Below are 22,447 nucleotides of genomic sequence, written 5' to 3'. Positions count from 1 at the left end.
TAGCGGGAAACGACCTCAATAATATAGAAATTATGGGTGGCAATGTATAGAATATAGATGTATATCATAATGAAAAAGGAGATACTATTAAGTGTGAATTATGTCAGTGAAACAGTAACAGTTGAAAAGAGGAGGAGGGGGACTCTAAATACTATATTCAAGATACAATTATTGTAAGACATGGATTATGGTTACATCAATAATGTGTTTTAAATTTTCGGCCAATGATGTTTTTCTTTTTATTTAATTTGTTCACTAAAAACGACTTGTTAGTCTAAATTACAAAAGGTATTTCTGTTTTCCCTTCTTTCAACAAAATTATCCCACCTTCATTCAGTGAGGCATTTGCGATAAATATCAGTCACATATTGTCGATAAAATATAAATGGTATTGTAGATACTAATTTTTGTTTTATTATCGAACAATTCATGTTCTGATTCTAATATAATGTTATATTACTGAAATTGACATCTGAATTTTGATTTGCATTACCAATATATTCGAAACGTTAAATACTTGCTCGAATCAACTATGATCCTATTATCATCGACATAATCGTTAAGTAATTTGATAAATAAAAAAAAAGATATTTAAAAGCCTCCATAAGTTGATGCACATTTCCTAAGCCAAGATCCTGGTCTGTTGTATGTCTGAATTTATATCTTCTCACGAGTTTTCATTGGTAGAGAATTTTGATAGTATTTTTTTTTAATCAACTCGTAACTTTGTCGATACTAAGAAATTACCTCCTAATGACAACATTAATGTATCGTTTATCTGTAGTTATTTTGTTTGTTTAAGTTTACTCTTCAATTATATTTTATTCATTATAACACATCATAATCCATTATCTTATTTTCATTCAAGAAGCAGTCATTTTTCATTTTCAAACGTTATATGTATACAAATAAACACAATACAAATGAAATAAAAGAGGTGTGTAGAAAAATTTAGCCTGCTTAGAACATTTAGAAATTGTCTAAGGTATATATTTTCGGTGATACGATCATTTAAATGAAGGTTGATTGTTCCTTTTTTAATATTGTTTTTTAAAGTCTCCAAAAGAATACACCTTAGGATTTCATGTTATAACATTTCAGTAATTAGATTTCTATAATTTTGTGTATCATACCAAACGCACTGTCATAAAATCTAATAGTTTAAATCTAAATAAATTTTGAAATTAGATTAGTATATCGGTTTGCAGATGTATGACCTCCAAATAAGACATTTAAATGCGATATTCCACGAAATGATAATTTAAATTTTCGTGGAAAAAAGATAAAGGAAAACAAGATTAAATGTCAAGAAAGTTATTTATACTTAGAACTACCAATCTTCGTTATTAATAGTTAAAATGTCTCTTTACATAAATACAAAAATATATCTATTTATATACTAGATGTCTGCTTTTCGATTATTTCAGGTTTTATTGGTCCTCAAGCGGCATTTTCTATTGTAAAATATCTATACAGAATTAAAAAAACCAACATTTACTTAATGCTAGTAATAAATTGGTACGATTATCTAAGTAGTATTTTTCTTTTCTATAAAACCTAAATGCGATATTGAATTCTTTTATTTAAAGGTCATTCTGTATTTTGTTATTCAAAATATACAATTCATCTTTGTTCAGCATACCACACAAAGAAACATACAAAAACATCCGCTCATATTACATAGTATTTCAGAATTTCAACATTATGTCACTGCGCGCGCAGGTGTGTGATCTCCGTTTACGTTATGAATACTAGTAAACAAACTATATATAAAGGATATTTTATGAAAAGAAAACCAGATTTCTATGAACATAAAAGGTAAATGTATTTATATTTTATTCAAAATTTTGATAAGTTCAAATTAAATGCAGTAAGATGTTGATAAAAATGTAATAATTAATGAAATTTGTGCAACGATACTAATAAGATATATACATGTACAAAAACGATAAAAATATTAGATATAGAACAACAACTATTTCGGCACGCTTATTGCCCGTATGCAGAGTCGTTCCTCCTAAACATGAAAATGATTTATGGATCGTAACTTGAGTGTTTTTTATGAACTAGATTACCAAAAAAAAAAATATACAGATGATAGATATAAAAAAGAAAGAAAATAATATTGATTTCGAGATCAATAGGTCAAAAGTATTAACGGTTACTTAAAAACATTGTGAAAGCACAAAAAGAAAAACAATATTTTCGATAAGTAACTAGTTTTAGATCCATGATTGCACTCATACAGATAAACGATGTATTGAAGGTATGAGAATCCCTGTTGACTATGTATGGGGTATGTCAAAAGTTAAGGTGACTGTTTCTGAAAAAAAAAACCTGTTAAAATTGATTGCCGGATGGTTACTTAATTTTCCTTTGCTGGATTAAAACAAAACCTATGTGGATAGAAAATGAAAAAGGGAAAGACACATATCGAGTTTGAGGTCAATGGTCAAGGTCACTGTAATTAAATAAGTAGGAACAATTTAAACAAATAATTTTCTAAAAATTTACCATGCCCTTGTTTTATTAGCATGATACCAATAAATATGTTGAATATCAAGAAGATAAAGAAGCATTTCAATTTAAGGGTCAACAGTTCAAAGATCAATATTGTTCTTTCAATAATGTGCAGTCCAGGAAACATCAATGGTAAATCCAGCTTTTAACTTGTTTAACAAATATTTGATTTATTCAAATCAATACCTGTTTAAGTTTAAATCTTGACCAAGAACTAGCTGTTTGCACGAATTTCTAACAGGATACAGAATAACGTGAACCGAATCAATGTAAATGTACATGTATTTAATTATGGTGTAATACCACCATTGACTTTTCCCTATTAGTCATTGTTATGTTTGCACTTTTCAAAAAATGTGTAGAATTCATCATTGTTAATAATAAAGAAATACTTGTCTTGAGTAAAGTGTTTTCCAGTCCAGTAATATAGAAAAAAAAGGCACATAATGTTTCATTTCGTATAAAAATTAAATAACCATCACTGGAAGTTAATCTATCAAATGTTAACCCTCTTCAACTTTGTACTTGTTTGGCTTTATAACTATTTTGATCTGAGCGTCACTGATGAGTCTTATGTAGACGAAACTCGCGTCTGGCGTATTGAATTATATTCCTGGTACCTTTGATAACTACTTCCTTAGTACAAGTGTAAGTAACTCTGTTACCCCAAGTTTCCAAAATATTCTATAGAATGACCAAACAAGAAAATAATGGTGGTTTGAAACACACAGAATACATGTCTATGGCACAGATGTTTTTACTGCAATGAAATGTAAGATAAATTTCCTACAACTGTCGATTTCAAGGGAATCATTTTCTTACCGGATGTTGGTATTATACCTAAATGGGGTAAAAAGTTTGTAAAGCCTAAGATTAGGTCATATCCTATCAATATAACAGATGTATAAATTATAAAAGTATAATAACATAATATCAGAATATTTTGCAGGTAATATGCATTTCTGGGTTTCGACAGCCATTGTAACACTGTATGTGTTTGAAGTGTCTTCAGTTTATGGTAAGATTTTATTTTATGTTTTTATGTTCACGTCTTATGTCGCTCTGTTATGATTTTCCAAACTAGTTTATTGCTGAAATACATGTTGGAAGATTTTAGAATTTTTTTTATTTTTTTGTATAATTGATACATGTTATAGTCACTGTGATAATACTTTAGACAAATTGAAGATAACAAATTTGGGGCCGTAGAATTGCACAGATCTGAAAGGTAATATTACAATCATGTTACATACTAATGAAACTAATACGAGTAAAAGGCAAGAAGGTACGACACAACGAAGTATTGTAGTAGTGAAAACTAGAATATTATATGTTATCTACTTTCATATCCTTAGATATTTATATTTCAACACCATGAAGTATCTAGTATGTACAACATGAGGCAAAGCTGAAGGGTATACATTGTAAATAATGGTATTAAAATATCCACATCTACGAATATGAACGTAAATAACGAATTTATCTCCAGTCCGAATGTAGAAATGTTTAGAGATATTCGACAACAAAGTGAAAGGTGAAAGCAACATTTTTTTTCTAAAAATCTTTAATTGAAATTAGTGAATTTGGGATATATTTTACTGAGTGTAGGGTAATACCTTTGGTAGAACCCTGCAGGTAGTCAAATATAATTTGTTCTTTTGCCGTAGACAGAGAATTTGGGATGAGTCGAATTTGGCGCCAAATGTTTTGAGAGTTACATCATAGACGGTAGCACGTCAACATAGGTGATTTTCATAGCTAAGTCAGTAGTTCCGTTCATTGACAAAGTGGCAGCCAAGTGATGCATTTACTAAAATGGATGCAAATAATCGACATAATAAGATCAAATCGTTAGTGGATTAAATATCTAATCAGAGACATCATGGATAATCTACAGAGTTCCTTATTTCACAAGGAACAGCCATGGTATTAAGAAAAACGCGCGTGACGTCCCCCGGGATATGGATAGCGACGTCCTGGTATATGGGTTAGCAACACCCAAGGGATATGGGTTTTGTGACGACGTTCGTTAACCAATAATAATCACAAGAGAATAATTAGTCCTGGAAAATAGTCAATATTTAACTCTTTAGTTATAATTTTTAGATTTTCACTGCCGTCCTTGATAGTATCATTCCCAATTAATAGTTGTCAAATCTTATCAACATCCTGTGATTTGTGGCTTATATAAAACTGTAAAAACAGGTTTTATCCCTGACTATAAGATTTGTCCAAGAAGTGTCTCGATTCAACCACACCCACTTACATTCGTCCTGATAATCTCCTACTTAATCCGATTATTATCCGATTTGTATCTTTTGTATTTTGAAAGAGCAACTACAATACGTGTTCCTACGTCTTCTCAATTCTTCCGAAAACAATCCGACAGAGAGAGCATGCAGTGAACAAATATTGTCTCGACATCTACCAACTTCTTCCAAATGGTATCAGACATGGAGCAGACATTGATCAAATAATGAACCTTCGCATTTAGTAGGTGCCAAACATCGGCATTGTGTGAACGCTACCTATACAGGACAGTTTTAACTAATGATATTATTAGGTCAACTGATTTATTATTGAAGTTAATCACTAGAAATTTACCAGTCTTTTTAAATACACAATGTTTAATATGGGTTTAATTTTACACAGCTTGATTGATTGAAAGTTGACATTTTAATTACTTTAGTGTATCAAAACTATGTGGTTGTAGGTTCTCTTACGGTTTCATACAATGGAAGTAATGAAGTTGGTTCTACAACATACAGTCTGATATGTGATATTCCTGGATTTTCTACTCAAGCAGTTTGGAGTAAAGCTGGGAAATCTATGTCAGTTTGTTTGATATCTGGCTGTTTGGTGACATCGACTCCACCATATACATTTCGGATCAGTACGTCTGCAATATATGTAGATTTCAGTGTTTTGACGGAAAATGAAACTGGCATACAATGGACGTGTTCACACATAGGAGACACATCAGTCAATTTCAAAGTTCAAGTTGATTTGAGTATGTAATTATGATTATTATTATCGCTGGTGAAAACACAAAATTTTAATCCTGGTATCTATGAAATGTTTATTACGACTGTTATTATCACATGTATCATAAGCATTGCCCTTTGTATTTATATTGCTTAATGGAACCCCTGGATATTGTTCGGGGTGACATGTTTTGTTTTGTTTTTGTTGCAAATAAAATGCGATATATATTTTAATACCTGGTATGATGTCTCCATACTTAATGTAGCAATACAAAATAAATAGTTAAAACATTAATGTTACAGTGTAACAATATTTAGGAGATAACTGTATTGTATTTTAAGCTTGGCCTTCGTAAAACGTAGATTTTACTGTTGCAAATTTAGTTTACCAAGCGACGCGTAGTGAACCTATGTAAACGGATATTTGCGCCAGTAAAATCAAGTTTTAAAAAGGACAAGCTAAAAGTACAATACAGTTGTCTCCATTCTTATGCACCAAATTAAAAAATATTTCATTAAATAAATATTTTGGCGTTAAGTGAAAAAGTCCACGAAAGCGTTGCATTGTCGTGAGCAACGAAACAATTTGATGTCATATGTATACTCACGATGTCAAACATAAACACTTGACGTATTCATACCTTTCGTACGCTTCAGAATGGTTTCAATGTTGAAAAAAAGGAGATTTTGTGTATCAAAATGTGACTTTCATGTTTTTTTTTAAAGAAATACATACCACAAAAAAAAATCAAAATGGTTGTTTGTTTTAGGTTACGCACTTGTAGAACTTGACATTTGCCCCTTCAAAATTTGTCAACGTCCAATGAAAATTATCGTTACAAACATATTGCATTAGAATAATGTTTTACGGCTTTGAGTTATGAAGTAGAGTAATATTTTTTTAATCTGCAGCCGACTCATTCCCCCTTTCTCAACACCAATTTAAAATCTTCTAGCCTTTTGATTGGTCATCACATTAAAACAATTGGTTATCGTTTGGTTTTATTTGCGTTGTTGAACTATTCAGTTTTTATACTGCTAGCCGTTTTTACCACTTTCGGTCAAGCTTACTTTGTATCGACCAATCCTTAGTGAAAGACTATTCTTTTAAAATTGGTTCGACAACAAAAAAAGTCAGAAATGAACACATTGGATATGCTTTCAATTAAAATTCGAGATATTGTTCAAAATGAGTTCGACATATCATAATAACATAAATCCTATTCCGATATGAATTAAGCTTGATTGTATTAATTTCATCGTCACGATTATATCAAATCGCCTCTTTGCGGTGACTTTTGTCATTCGGTTTCTTGTGGAGAGTTGTCTAAATGGCAATCATACTTCATCTTCTATTTTATATTTATTTTCAAGTGCTTTTTTTAAGGTCTTTTTATATACAGCTATATCCTTGGCTTCAATGTATTTAACTTTTAATGTTCCTGACGAAAATCGCTTTGGTAACAACAACTTATCTATTAGGTAAAAATATTTTCTTTCTCCATTTAAACTGTATACCTGACAACAAATTTATTTTCATTTACCTGTGTATATTTTTGCAATTGGCGGACTTTTATTCAAGGTAATTATAGTTTTTCTGAAATTGTTTAACATATCACAGTGGTATACAACTGTTGTCTTCATTTATTCATCCCTTATTTTATTAATGTTGTATTTGCATTTTATCATAGATCAAAGGAGTACACTGTCATGTAGGTCAAGTAATGGCCGATTTTGGCATCAAATGTCATGTTCATCCGATGAAAGATGTTGGACACTTTTAAAACACTTAAGTGTCTACTTCAGTCGATTCAATTATCTTATGTAATAGATTTTAACTAATTTAGTCATTTATGACGCTCAAATTCAAACTAAAGTATGAAAAGTCTATCAAATATGCCATAATATGTCACTTTTCTGATGTTTTTTGTCAAAAATGAAACTGGCCGCAACTGTGTTCACTCTCAACCTTTATATATGTTATGTATTATCACAAAATACAACTTACATTTAAATATTAAGAATGATCACAAATGCGGGCACTTTCATTTAAGATTGAAACCGTCTAAAATTTAACTCATATACTTAGATTATGAAGATTTTAGTAGTTTTGCTTGAGACCTAAGGATTCTAGTATCCGATATATGTGCATTGTATTGTCAAAAACAGTCCATATTTATGTAGCAGAAGTATTCTTTTTTTCCAATAATTGGCTAAAAGATTACATTTTTATGACTTTGTAAAACTGCTATATTTTGGGTCCAAAAAGAGGTCTTACTGAATAAACTCCTTTATTCGTTTAGTGTATATTCACTGTTGTTGATATGTTTTTTGATTGAGTTAAGCCATTTCAGTTGATATTTTATAGTGTGTCTTTTCATGTTGTGATGTTACACTTTGTTTCAGATAATGGTAACGGTCGGTACCCATTTAAACGTTTAAACCCACTGCATGTGTTTGCACCTGTCCTTATTTAGGAATCTGATGTTCAGAAGTTGTCGTTTGTTGATGTGTTTCACAAGAGTCTCTCGTTTCTCGTTTTCTGTATAGAATAAAACGTTGGTTTTCCCGTTTGAATATTCAAACGCTAGTCATTTTTAGGGGTCTTTATAGCTTGCTGTTTGATGGAGCCATGGTTCCGTGCTGACATCCGTACTTGGTCTATAATACTTTAATTTGATGAATTGTGACTTTGATGGAGGGTTGTCTCAATGCAACTCATACCACATCTTCCTTTATCCATTTGAGCATTATCCATCATTGGATGAAAAATCAATGATGAGGTTAGTTTCGTATTGAACAATAAATCCCCCTCCATAAGTCCAGTTCCTGATGAAGATATATCAATAAAAGCGCTTCAGACGCATGTAATTTTTAACGGTTTTTTTTTTCTTTTCTTTTTTTATTAAGGACATGAATGTGGTTCCATTTATTTAATCCTTAATATTTGATTTGAATTGTAGTTTCGCAAATTCAAACTTTATATTCACGTTCTTTATCATACTTTCACATATGAGGTTAAAACTTATTGATTTAAACACAAGTGTTTGTTTGAGTAATATGGAATTAAATCATCGTTATCCAAATAACATTTCGTTTTGCTTTCATTTTCAAAATATGCATGCTTGTTTGTTGTAGCTCCTGAAAGTGACAAAGAAGGATTATTAGTTGGTGAGTTTGTTTGTTCATGTTCTGGATATATATTTACGATTATGCAGTGCTATGTAAAAGTCTACTTTTATAGTTGGTCTTGACCTCGCACATCTTTATATAAACATTTATTTGTTTCCTAACTTCTACGTCAATTGTTCTTTCGTGAAATGTTGTCTAGTGACATCTATGTGATTTTCAAACTGGAACCTACTCAATCCAATAGCTAGAAGTTACTTGTATACAATATACTGATCCTAATGAAGGTTTCTGTGTTATTTGTTTTGTAGATCCTAAAGATGACAAAGGGGGATTATCGGGTGGTAAGTATGTCTGTACCTGTACCATAACCGTTTGTTATGTGTTATATTTTGAACAACCGATAAATAACGTTTATTAAGTCTAATATTAAATATGCTATCAAGTTAATCAATCATTCTTATTTTAGACAAACTTTGTAAACGGAAGTAAAACCAAAATACCAACAGCGTGATTTCGTTTGTGTTGTATTAACGAATGGCAAAATCAAAATCTCAAACAAATCAAACGAATGGATGATTTTCCTTTCCATTTTATCACAGTGGATGAACTTGTTTATCTGCTAAATAAAATATTCATTAAACGTATTACATAAGAACATGTTTTATATTCTTAACAAAAGATCTTGTGAATGACTTTGGTTATTTTATTGGAGTATGTTTCAAACTATAAGAATATTGATATGTCAATTACTTCATATTTATGTCATTCCGTCTCTTTTACTTCTTTGTGAGTCTTCTAAGTGCGATACATGAGAATATAAAAGTTTACCCATGCTATATATCTTTTAATCTATACGTAATTTTTGTTTATGTATATAGGTACAGAAATATACGAGCAATAACAAAATGATGTCATTCTGAGTCTGTTCGTGTATTTTGTTTTCTTTTTCGAACAATTTATCGTCTTGTACCAGTTAAAAAAGGGGATGCATTCTTATCGTGAATAGTAACGGAAAAAACTTTCTGTCAGCGAACGACCCATATGATTTTGCTTTTTAAATTTATAATTAGTATAAAACTTGGTTTAGACATATACAAAAAAAAAAACAAGCTTATGAGGTTAAAATTTTCACCTTTCACAATAACAGTAGACGCTAATGATTTTTAGGAAGAAATCTAAAGTCAATTAAAAAAAAATCATCTACAAGAAAACTTCTTTTCCAAACAATAATTAAGTATTCCTACTATGGAATATTTTTCATTGACTACATCTTATTAAATCGTTTATACATTTACCAATGTGTATCATCAATTCAACTTCGCATTCCAATAGAGATGGATTGAACTACATTAATGAATTTCAAGTACACACTATCCGTCTTTTTTTCCAAAAGATTTAACACTTAGCACAAACAAAATGTACATGTGTGTAAACTTCATGATAACAGCTGTTCAATTATAAAAAATAAAAATAATAAACAAGCAGAAAATGTTTTGGAAAAGTGGTTATGATAAACCCATCATAGATACCAGGACTAAATTTAGTATATACGTCAGACCTGATATCTAATTGTTCTGCCTAACTATGAAATAGATAATTGAAAACTTATGCAAATGGTGTTTTTAAAATTAAACACTTCGTAATTGAGCATAAAATTGTCATTTTTTTGTTTCTATTAACTTAATTTTTTTTTTTTACTATAGTAAACATTACAGTAAGCATTTATCGCCTTCTCTAACAAAGAGCTTCGATTCTTTTGTTCTATTTCAACCGAGTTTCCGCCTGTTTAGTCATGCATTAATTGTATCATCTTTAAACAGTGTTATGGCCAGAATCACCTTTAAATTGTAATCAACAAAAGACATAAATCAATAATAAAATTTATCAATATTTATTATACACAAGTTTACAAGAAGTATTACACAAAAAGAAATGTCAACCTAACTGTCAACATATATGTCCAATCCTTAATCTTTTCTTTATCCGGAAATCTTATATGGAATTCAATCAGAATATTACGTCCAATAGGTCACAATCTAGTATGATGTAATTTGTAAAATAAAAGTGTCCATCAAACTGCTGATAATTTTAATGTCTATCGATGTCTATGTCTGAAAGTTTAACTTTAGTGTCTGTATATATATAGTTGTCACGGAAATCTCTAGAACACTGTTGTCCTAGAAAATTGTAGAACGGAAGTGTCTAGAACAATATAAGAAGTTTGAATAACGCATCTTTTATTATGATCATTCTGGAATCGTTATGTAAGTCAAATTGAAAGTTCCGGTCATTCCATCAGTATCTATGATTGTTCCAGTGATTTCTAAACTGCACAGTTATAAGATTATTTTCTTAACAACTATCAGGCCACACTAAACAAATTAGGCCAACATAAACTTATATAATAATAACAATATCATGACAACAAAAAAGTCTTAATTGTAGATGTTTATAGATTACAGTACATATTATGAACCAGATGTCCATGCATTAAATCGATACTCGATTAAATGCATTCATGGAAAGCATAATGACTGTTTAATGTTTTTGTTCCTCATACAGACTTACTTAATATTTAGTTTGTACTCTGTAGCATCGTCTTTTATACATGTTATTTTTTATGTCGAGCGTGACAATAATCTTTCAATACTACAGGAGTTAAAGCAGGTATCAGTGTTGGTGCAATAGCTGGTATCAGTTTGGTTTTGATTGTTGTTTTACTTGTCATACGAAGAAAAACAAAGCGTAAGTAATATGAAACGTAGAATTTTTTTTACTGTTTTTTTTAGGAAATATCCAAGACTTCAAACAATATCAAAAACGCAACCAGGAGGAGCGTGTAATTCATTTAAAAATTGAATGCTCCTTTTTGTTACTTCATTGGGGTGTAAAAGTGTTGACCGAAGTACATTTTGTATAAAGCGCGGAAGAGCTTCATTCTAAAAATGCGCTCACGGTCAACACCTTTACACCCATATGAAGTTACAAAAATAAGCATTCAATACTTATGATTACATTTTAAGCTAGAATCATGAAACACGATTTTTATCAAGTTTTGATTTAATTTAACTGTGAACTTTATTGTGGGATCTCGTGTCATCTTCATTGTGTAATGAATGTTAATTTCAGAAGGACGCGAAACTGCTGTTACCCAATCAAAATAACTGTATCATAATAAAAGATATATCTAATGTAATTATTGGTTGTTGTAAATCTTATATATTTTTCGTTTATTACTTTGTATCAAAAATGTGTCAAACAGGACGTTTAGTTTCTGTGAATTCTTTTTCATTTCATTTCTCGTAGCCTTTCAGCTTGCTATGTAATATTCTGTTTTGCTTATCGTTAAAGGCAAAACATTAGTCAATGTAAGCGTTATATCAATTTTTTTTTGTCACATGTATTAATTTACTTTAAGCATAGCAACTGATAAAACAAACAAAAAAAAACGGAAATGAAATAGACATAATACAGTAAAAAAAAGGTTAAGCATTGTTCGGTGGTTGCTTCTTTGTTACAAAATGAGTTTTTGACGTCATTGATAATTTGCCCAACATATGTGTATTTAGAAACTGAAATTATTATAATTTGGTGGTATTCTATTGTGAAAGGTATACAGTTACTATATTGGTAACTATTGTATTACTGTCATAGATACTTAATGATTATACGTTTTACTTCATTTCATAAAAACTTCAGATTCAGACAAATTGTAAATTTAAATCATCGTACATTTCCTTTCAACAGCTTTTCTACTACTCACGACTTAGCATACCTTTTTTTTCCAATACGGACATTGCTTAAATTGAAAATATTTGATTCTCAAACAATTGAAAAATTACAAAAGATAAGACACAAGTTTTAAAATTACGAAGTCATCTGTTTTGTTATTTAGTACAAAAAAGAAGATATTGTATGATTGCCAATGAGACAACTATCCACAAAAGACCAAAATGACACAGACATTAACAACTATAGGTCACCGTACGGCCTTCAACAATGAGCAAAGCCAAACCGCATAGTCAGCTATAAAAGGCCCCGCTAAAACAATGTAAAACAATTCAAACGAGAAAACTAACGGCCTTATTTATGTAAAAAAATGAACAAAAAAAATTATGTAAAACATAAACAAACGACAACCACTGAATTACAGGCTCCTGACTTGGTACAGGCACATACATAAATAATGTGGCGGGGTTAAACATGTTAGCGGGATCCCAACCCTCCCCTAACCTGGGACAGTGGTATAACAGTACAACATAAGAACGAACTATAAAAATCAGTTGAAAAAGGCTTCACTCATCAGATGGACAAACATAAAAGTGAACAAGCTATTTTCCGCATATATATATACTTATATTGAAATATGGATTTGTGGTATGATTGCCAACTGTCCATCAAAATTCAAATAAGGCGAGTGTTTCTTATGAAACAACAATAAAACATAAAACAAACTAATAATATCCTTAAACTTATCACATCTTCATGTACATGTATATATACACATGAAAAAAAGTATTGCAACACCTAATTTTTTAAAACATGAAAAATCAGCCTCTTTTATGATAAAATATTTGTAAAATGATATTGAAACATAGTTTATGATAATATTGGCATTTAAAAGTATTATCTAACCACAATTTTTATAACAAAATGAAGTGTTTTTTGTACAAAAAAATTTACAACTTTTACTGTAGTCGAACTTTACAATGTCTGACATTTCAAAATAAATCTTAAGATGATTGTTCACATCATGGTTGATCGTTTAATGCCAAATAATTAGTACTTTGTGCGCAGCCTCAATTCAATCGGATAACCGCCGCTTGACGTCTTCTGATTCCTGCCATAAATCGACTAATTTAAATTGTTGCTAAGGTAGCAGTAACCATTTCTGATTAAGGGCATTGTTTATGTCATGACGTGTTTGAACTGGGGTGTCCTTCCGCGCACTTTACGCCCAATAGTGTCCCATATATGCTCGATCATATGGTTCAAATCCGGGCTACGATCGGGCCAACAAAGATGAACCGAATTCCATTGGAACAATGGATCTTCCTCCACGATGCTAATTTCCAATTTTGGCGAGCTCCGCACTACATTGGATACGGACAACTGTGTGTCTGTTCGTAAGCAATGGTCCCCGAAATGGTCTGATCGCACGATAACCAGTAGCGATGAGTCGATCTCGAACAGTTCTTGTTAAAAGCTTATGTATGCCCACCACTCTCTGTTTAGGATTGTATTGTATGCAATGGGTTTTCTTCTGACCAACCTTCATTATGCTTGATTTTCCCTAGCAGATGGTATAGGGGTCTTCTTGATCTCGGAAGGTCTTTAACACCGTTTATTGCCTGATTTTTATTCTCAAAACGACTTATAGTGGGATGGTGATGACCAACAATACGTGTGGTTTTCTCAGCGACATTCCTGCTTCTCTCATGCTGTTTATCTGCCTTATTTCTGCAGTTAAGACTTGTGGAGGACCCATTACATGGTGTCAATCACATAACTTTATAAACTTGGTTATTTAAAGTATTGAAAACAATGAAGATAAACACATCTGTTTTGCTGTTTACGGGTACAGTAGCTGTATGTGCAGAGAAGAACTTATCAAGTCAACATTTATTGATTAAACTCAGGTGATATTTCAATAATGTTTAAATAGGTCTATTTTAACAAATTATATCACAAAAAAATAAAAAGTGTTATTTTAATTTTAATTTCAATTTGGTGTTGCAATACTTTTTTCCATGTGTATATATACTTATGCAAGATTTTATGTGTGTACATGTTGGATATGCAAGGAAGTTCTTTCTTGTTGTCAAGCGCAAAGCATTTGTTCCCGTTTACGATCTCTATGGGTACAAAGCTCACTATATCCTTTTCATTGTAAAGATGCTAACAAGTAAAATGAAAACAATTCAAACGTGAAAAATATTGAAGTATTATTACTGTGAACTTGCTTGTACACATTCCTTTTGTTGATAAACTATTTGCATATTTTTTTGTAGGTTTTCAAGATGATGAAAACAAGTTATCTGACAGTTAGTATTTTTGTGTAATGTAGTTAGCATTGTATTTTTGTTCGATGCCTCACCATGCCTGTCTGTTGAAAGATACGAATTAGAACATTTTGAATTATATGAGTTCAAAACTTTAAAATCTGTCACAATTATCTATTATCAAATTGTTAAGACCCTAAGCATACTTGTTTTATTATACATCTATACTTCCAATTTTGTTTTCTTATAGATGAGGATGTCAATGAAGATGAAAAAAATGAAAACAAGCACGGTTAGTATGTTAAGTATAACCTCTGTGTTTTAATTGGTCTGACGTTATACATTTTATAGGTGGTCTTAAAATTAAATTTAATTCTGTTGGGAAACAAATCAACAGACAGAAAAACACAATTGTTGAAAGAACTAAACTGTATAAAAAAGATAAGACAGAAGGATTACTTGTAAAATACCAACATTTTGTAGTGAGCTGTTTTCCGCTCGTTGGTCGGGTTGTTGTCTCTTTCACGCGTTCACCATTTCCATTCTCAATTTTTATCAATGACCCTACTGAGCTAAACAGGGAACCAACGACCCTATCTTTTTGATAACTTTTTTTATCTTTTTTAAAAGAGGTAGAAAATCTAGACAATCCGGGAACACTCAAAACTAACGAGTCATTTTCAAGTTCTAACGTTTGAAAACATAGAATTTAACAATATCTTTTTGTTATTGTCTTGCATATTTCTATCAAAAGCTAGTTTTAACCATTTTGTGTTATTTACGCACGGAGAATATTGTTTAATATATAGAAAAGAAATGATTAGTGTTGTCATCGATCCATGACTCAAAGTTCGTTTGTACATAGCAAGAAAAAACCAAAAAAAAACCAAACAAGTGAAAAGAGTTTTTATTGCTGTTCTTCATCTGAAAGTCAAGGTGAGTCCTTTAACACGGGCAATAAAATTTTACCTCACATGCGGATACATTCTCGGTTTTGTTACAAAATCCTTTCTTGGGTTGTCCTCATTTTCTGAAAGTTTCCACAATCTCACCATTTTTCCAAAGAAAAGCACCAGGATGACGGTGAGGCTCATTAGAAGACGGAACTCTGATGCGTTTTATCGCCGACTTATAGTATTGTTCCAAATTATCATTTAACCTTTCATCACTGCATCAAGTTTAACTATCATTTATCAGTTCTGCTAACTTATAAGACTGAAACTATTAAAAAAATATTTTCCTTACAGCGCTTATTGTTTGTATCTTTTTATTTGGTTTGTTTTAAAACTTTAACAGTCTTGGTTAAGCTATCGACGTATGAGGGTCAAATTGTCTTTGTTATCAGTCATGACTTCTTTACTTTGTATATTCCGATATAGCGCAATTGTAAAGGGGCATTAGCTGTCAAATTCATGTTCACCGATTAGACTCAAATTCTCATATTTGATTTATTATATACTAAAAAGAATCGATGTAAGGCTTCAGCATATTGTACAGGTATATACGTATACTTAATATTATCAGAGAAACTTACATTGATCAGATGAACTACGTCATATGGACATGTACCTTACTAAATACTAGGAATATCGTACATATTATTATGATATGACTTATTGTGTATCTTTTCAGTATTGAATCATGAAGAACCGAATCCAGGAAAAAGGAACAATGGATACACGGAATTTCAATAATAATTTAGAATACCACTGCATTTTACTACTTAAGGAGTAGGAAATTATTGCTTCCTTTAGGCTTACAGCATAGAGCAAATGTTAAGCATTGTAAAAAAGAACTCACAGATTAAAACCTGAGACAAAATTAGATATTTTAGCAATTTTATTAAAAAGGCGAATTCCACTTGGCAGGTTGTGAACATTTTCGAAATGCTACATTTTTTATTTATTTAGAATTGTAAAATAAAATATATGAAAAAACATACAAAACCACTTCATGTTTAGTAAAAAATCACAACCTTTTTTTTAGTGTGGAGTGTTTGCTTGTGTTCATTATTTTTGTTAATCTCTTAATTCAACATAATGTGTAAGTCATTTACGACTTTAACCTTAGTTTCAGTACGAAGATTTCATTTTCTAAATATTTGGTATTGCAAAATATTATTCAAATTCGTTTTAAACACAAGAAGTTTTTTTCCTAGAAATAGAATTTTGGAATATTTGTATTCTTAAAATTTGTATCTTGTCTTAACTTGAGAATCCAGCTGATATGCAGTGCTTTTATGTATGCATCAATTTCTGTCATCTTAAAGTCCCATCCCAAATAAAATCGTTTAAAAGAGTCGATCTTATTTTGTCTCTTACCTTTCAAAATAAAATTGTGAATACTATTGTAAATTAGAGTTAAAATCTTGCAACATTTCTTTAGGAGTATTAGTGTTTGGTGCAATATATGTTAAGTTTGGCAAAACATTTGATGATAACATGTTTTTCCTGAAAAGTGAGACCTTTTTTTCTGCAATCATATATTATTTTTTTTACATTATAAAATTATTTGTTTCATGTGTAAATTTTTATCTTTTTGTTTATTGTAACCAAAGTATATTCAGGCTTTTGATAGGTACAATACACCAATTTATAATTTCAAATTTACCTTTACTGTGTCTCAAATGACCTAGCCAATTCCCTTCAGTTTTTGTTTTTGTTTTATTCAACTTTAAACCTGAGAAAGTACCAACTATTTTTATTTAATTGATTATTAGAGAGACATCTCTCTTTATTGAAGAGTAGGCAGATTTTAAAAGTATTCCGTTTAGTGTTCAATTGTATTTCTATTTTTTTACATTTTTATTTTCCCCTATCGTCATTGCCAAAATTTCTACGGTAAAATCAAATAGTATAGATGAAAACGGACATCCTTGTAGAATTCCAAGAGATGCCCTGCAGCAGGCTAAAAACCACCAATAATTGATAATGCATCCTTTGATATCAGTGTACTTTGTCTAAACAAACTTTATAAAATTATTTTTAAAGCCAAATTTCCTTATAGTCACATATATGAACTCCCATTACAATGAGTCAAATGCTTTTTGAAAATAAAGTAATATAATTGCCCCACCTATTTCAAGAGTTTTTGAGTAATCTACAAAAATGTAAATAAAAGCTGGAAAACCTTATCGTTTCAGAACCCGTATTGATATTTCTTTTGAAAGACGAAAAAAATATATGAAATTAAAATAGGAGGGCATATTTGCATTGTGATTCTTTACAGCAGTACATGTTTTGATACTACCAAACCTCCGGGAACTAGTGTGCTTTTATATGCAATAAAAGATATGTTGAATTTTGTATTGATAATGTATTCGAATGCAATAGGAAAACTTGAGGTAAAATAAACCCTTACCCTGTACGATCACAAAACAAAATATGATATATAATGTTATTTGTATGAAAATGTGAATGTAGAAATTTGAACTGTGTTGAATATGTCAGTTTATTATTATTTATACTCGTTTCCCTTGTTTTTTGTTCTTTTAACTCAAAATTGAATATATTCTTATATTATTTTCTTTACCTAGAACTTTACCATTTTCAAAGTCATCTACATGCACATTGTTCCTATTTATGATATTGTTTACACATATAGTATGTATTTGTTCAACCAATCAATGCATTATAATCATAGGTCATCCCTATCGTATGTCAGTCGTTATTTTGGAATGTTTCCTGACATAGACAAAAACATATGGTTTTTGACCAAAAAAAAAACCACTCTATTTTCAAATTTAGTCTTTAAATATCAATATTGAAAAAAGTATAAATGGTCTTTGCAAGCTTTTATTTAAGCTGAAAATTAAAACAAAATTTAAATGTTTGTTCAGATTTACAATTTTAATAATTTGTTCTATAAAACATAGTTAACTGTTTTCGAGTTCGTGATCGATTTAAAAGAAATTATGTTGGTTGTCGAATTAAGGTTAAGGTTAAATAAAAGTTGTAATGAATTGACAAAAAGTAAGATCTAACCGACTTATTAGACGTGTGTGTCATGAATGATAGGAAGATTATGAGTGCCTGTTTAAAAGTCCTACAACAGGAACTTTAATTAATTGTACATAATTTGTCAGTACAAAAAAAAAAACAATTTGTATTTTATTTTTTGGCGTTTCATTTATGTACAGAACTTGTTCCTGATAGTTACAATCTTATGCATTTGTGTCAATAAATAATGTGCTCAAGATATTTTGTATGTAAATACTTACTTAAAATAACATTTATAAAGCTCGAACATCCGCTTAATGAAATAATTTGTTGAATAAAAAACTGACATAATCTTGTTCGTACTTTGTGGTTTTGAACAATCAAAAGATGTATATTGTTGTCTTTAAAAGATAGGTATATTTAAATGATGATTGTTAGCCTTGTTGTTCTTCAATTACGTTACTGTCTGTTGACTCAATAAATGTTCAACAGATTTTTACAGTTGTTTTTCTTATATTTCGTGCAGTTAAAACCATTGTCCCGGGTTATGGGGAAGCTTGGGGGCTCCAAAACTAGTTTTACCTCATTACAATTTGTATATGTCTATCCTTATTCTGGAGTTTCAGTAGTTGTTACTTGTTATTGTCTGTTTTATCCGGGGTATTTTTTTTACCCCGTTTCAAAGGAAGGGCGTACCTTGTATGTCTGCTTATCCGTCTGTCAGTTCGATGAAATTGTGTTGCAATGTTTCTAAGTAACTACAAGTAAGATGTTTGGTTCTAGTCTTCCAGTTGACACGCTGTGCAGTATATAAATAAACTCCTCAAATTTACCAGGATTACAGTTTTGTACGTGAGACGCGCCTTTCGTATACCAAAAACTCATTCATGACGCTGTGTGATGCAGTTGCAGATACATCGATTGAAAATGCTGATATATTTTAGCACATAATAGCTATGTATAAAATTGATGTCAATTTTTTTCTTTAGAACTACAAATGAAAATTCATAAATTGTTTTACAATGTTTAAATTTTGAATTAAGAGATCATTTCGGTCACGTTGACAAATGTGTAATACTTGTGAGGCAAATAATTTTGTTATCAATTTCAATTTTCTATTTATCCATTATAGTACGAAAGATTACAATCAAACTTTGGAAAAAACTAAAACATTTGTTATTTCAATGCTATAGTCGGCTCATGAATTCGAACATTTCATATATTTGTTAGTCTTTTGCTCCTTTTTTATTTACGATTTTTTACCTTTTCTGGATTTTCAAATTTGGCAAAATAAAACAAAGAGAAACAGGTCAAACATGAAATAGCTTAGGCATAACATGACAGACAATGGATCTCAACATTCAAAATATTTTTTGTGTGTCAGAATTTCTTTATCAATAGTCATTCAAGATGACACAGTTTTTGTAAAAGAATTAGGACAACCAAGGAGGTTATATTAGAAGGAGAGTGAACACTCTGCTTGATACAAAATTAACATCCCCAGGATAGCAGTTCGATCAGAGAAAAATGATAAAAATATAAAGAAACCGACATGTTTATCACCCACTTGACATGGCCCTCTGATGTACCGGGCTGTTACCGCGAGCAGTTCGGGCTAATAGATAAATCGCATATGTCACGTGGTTGTTATCAGTGAGTGGGTCATTAAAGTTCAGGTGTATTTTAGGTATCAATGCAGTATATAGGTGTTTAGGATATGGGAAAAGATTGGACGCGCAATTTCAAAATCAATCGTCTGTCTACCGTGAAAAAAGATGAAGAAATGACAAAGTTATGAGGGTTTAAAGGAAAGTTGGTGTGCGATTTTTATTCAACACTACATTGCTTTAAACAAAGATTTTCGCTTCACCTGTCAATTCCTGTTGATGAGAATTGGCAGTTAATAATCATAGAAAATATACGAATATGCAAAGTACTTTAGTTACGGTGACCGGTAACGACCGGAAAGAATATTTGCAATTGAAACATAGAGAAATTTATCGGGAACAACGTAAAAGTGCTTTCTGTTGGTATTAACATTGACGGCAATAAGACAGATATTCGTTTTATTTCTATTGGTTAGAAGTTAAATTTTAGCATAAAATTTTTATTTTTAATTACTTAATAAAAAATATCACAGAAAATCGTATTAATATATCAATAATTATATTTCCGGTCAGCTTATGACACCTCGGGTGTTACCGTTCTTACTCGGGTATGTAATTAGGACAAAATCTCCCTCTGTGACAGAGTCGATCTCAAGTAATTAACACCCACTTACAGAAAAGTCGGTAACATTTTATGTGTAATTATCGTCTTTCGTCCTCTCTCCTTCTAATATAACCTCCTTGGGACAACGAAGGACGCCAAGCGATAATAATAGCTTAACTAACCCTTTTGTTAACGTGATTTTAAATTAAAAAAAAAAAATACAACAAAGAAACATAGAGAAATTAAGAAAGAGGCAGAGCACTTTGTTGGAGAAATAAAATCTTTTGACGGAGTAATAAATCTTATTCGAAAAAAAAAAGTCCAATAAGTTGCATAATTATATGCAACATTAAAAAGTAATAAAATTCCAATACATTGTAATCATGCGGATCATCATTACAGCTTTTCTATAAAAGCGTGCAAAGCAAACCTTTCATCAACTTGCTTGCTATGTTTGTTTTGGATGTGTGTAAACAAAAGGTAGGTAGTCTGTTTCAGTCTGTTTACTATATACTGGAATTAGATTGGACAATAAACCTTATTTGAAGGTTGAGTTTCTCATCGTATGTAAATTTTTATTGTCCAATCACATACCAGTATATATTAAATCGACTTCAACTCTGCCTACCTATTTTTGCAAACGTAAAAGCAAACATAGCAAACAAGTCGATTAAAGTTTTGTTTTGCGTGCTTTTATAGAAAAAGCTGTAATTCAACTTTACAGTTGTATTAGTTAACATGTATAATGTAAAATTTTCTAAACCCATTATTTTTTTATGCAGGAGAGACAAACGATACCAGAGGACTATTAAAAGTAATAAGTCGAAATGAGAATGACAATGCCATGGCTATAAAAGCAACAAAAAAAACCACTCAGACAACAATAGTACACAAAATACAACATATAAAACGAAAGACGGAGTGAAACAAGAACATGAAATGAGGCTGATCTTAACCCGTCGAAAAAGGAAAATATTATTGATATCATTATCTATCCATCTGTCAATCCGTTCGTCCGTCCGTTCGTCCGTCTATCCGCCCTTCGGTCTGTCCGTCCATCTGTCTCTTAACAATTCGTTTGATAACTCAAATTTTCTTCACCAATCCTCATGTTATTTCAAGACAACATGTGTATTGATCAAAGAAAGCAGTCTTTGATTTTGATTTTGTTTAAGGCTTTGCCGTTCCAGAATTACAGAACTGCCATCTTTTGATTAATGGTATTTTTCCGCCACTATGCTTATATGAATATCATGAAAACTTAACCTTTTTGTCGGGATCGATACATAGAAGCTTACAGAAGTTTATGGCATTCATTGTATCATGTGTATCGCGAATGACCAATACCAATATACATACACTACACGAAAAGGCAGATTTACAACAATTTGGGCAATCATGTAAATGTTTGACAAATGTAACTACTTTTCTGCCAGATATATTTGCGGACCTACTAATGTATATGTAAATGCATTATTCCTTTAGCATTATTTAGGACGTTCTCAAAGATATGCTAAAGATAATTATTTTATTTCCATATCTTTATTCATATTCTAAAGATATGCAAAGATAAACCTTAGATTTGCATGCACTTTCCAGGATAGGAGATGTATGCAAAGTTTAAAATTTACAGAAATGTTTTACAGAGGTGTGGGCAGTT

At 30.8% G+C, this 22,447-nt stretch overlaps 1 protein-coding gene across 1 annotated transcript; it reads left to right on the top strand.

Moving 5' to 3' along the window:
• Positions 1-1,730: 1,730 nt before the first annotated feature.
• On the top strand, positions 1,731-19,035 carry LOC139524082 (cell adhesion molecule CEACAM1-like). Its single transcript, XM_071318642.1, has 9 exons — positions 1,731-1,818; positions 3,470-3,538; positions 5,234-5,530; positions 8,643-8,675; positions 8,945-8,977; positions 11,292-11,381; positions 14,648-14,680; positions 14,889-14,930; positions 16,271-19,035. The coding sequence occupies exons 1-9, from the start codon at positions 1,806-1,808 to the stop codon at positions 16,330-16,332; spliced, it is 672 nt and encodes a 223-aa protein (XP_071174743.1). The 5' UTR covers positions 1,731-1,805; the 3' UTR covers positions 16,333-19,035.
• Positions 19,036-22,447: the final 3,412 nt, after the last annotated feature.

This window comes from Mytilus edulis, chromosome 5 (genome assembly GCF_963676685.1).
Source record: "Mytilus edulis chromosome 5, xbMytEdul2.2, whole genome shotgun sequence".
Taxonomy (NCBI): domain Eukaryota; kingdom Metazoa; phylum Mollusca; class Bivalvia; order Mytilida; family Mytilidae; genus Mytilus; species Mytilus edulis.
The sequence above is the reverse complement of the archived record's forward strand: the minus strand, read 5'-3'. Positions and strand labels throughout refer to the sequence as shown.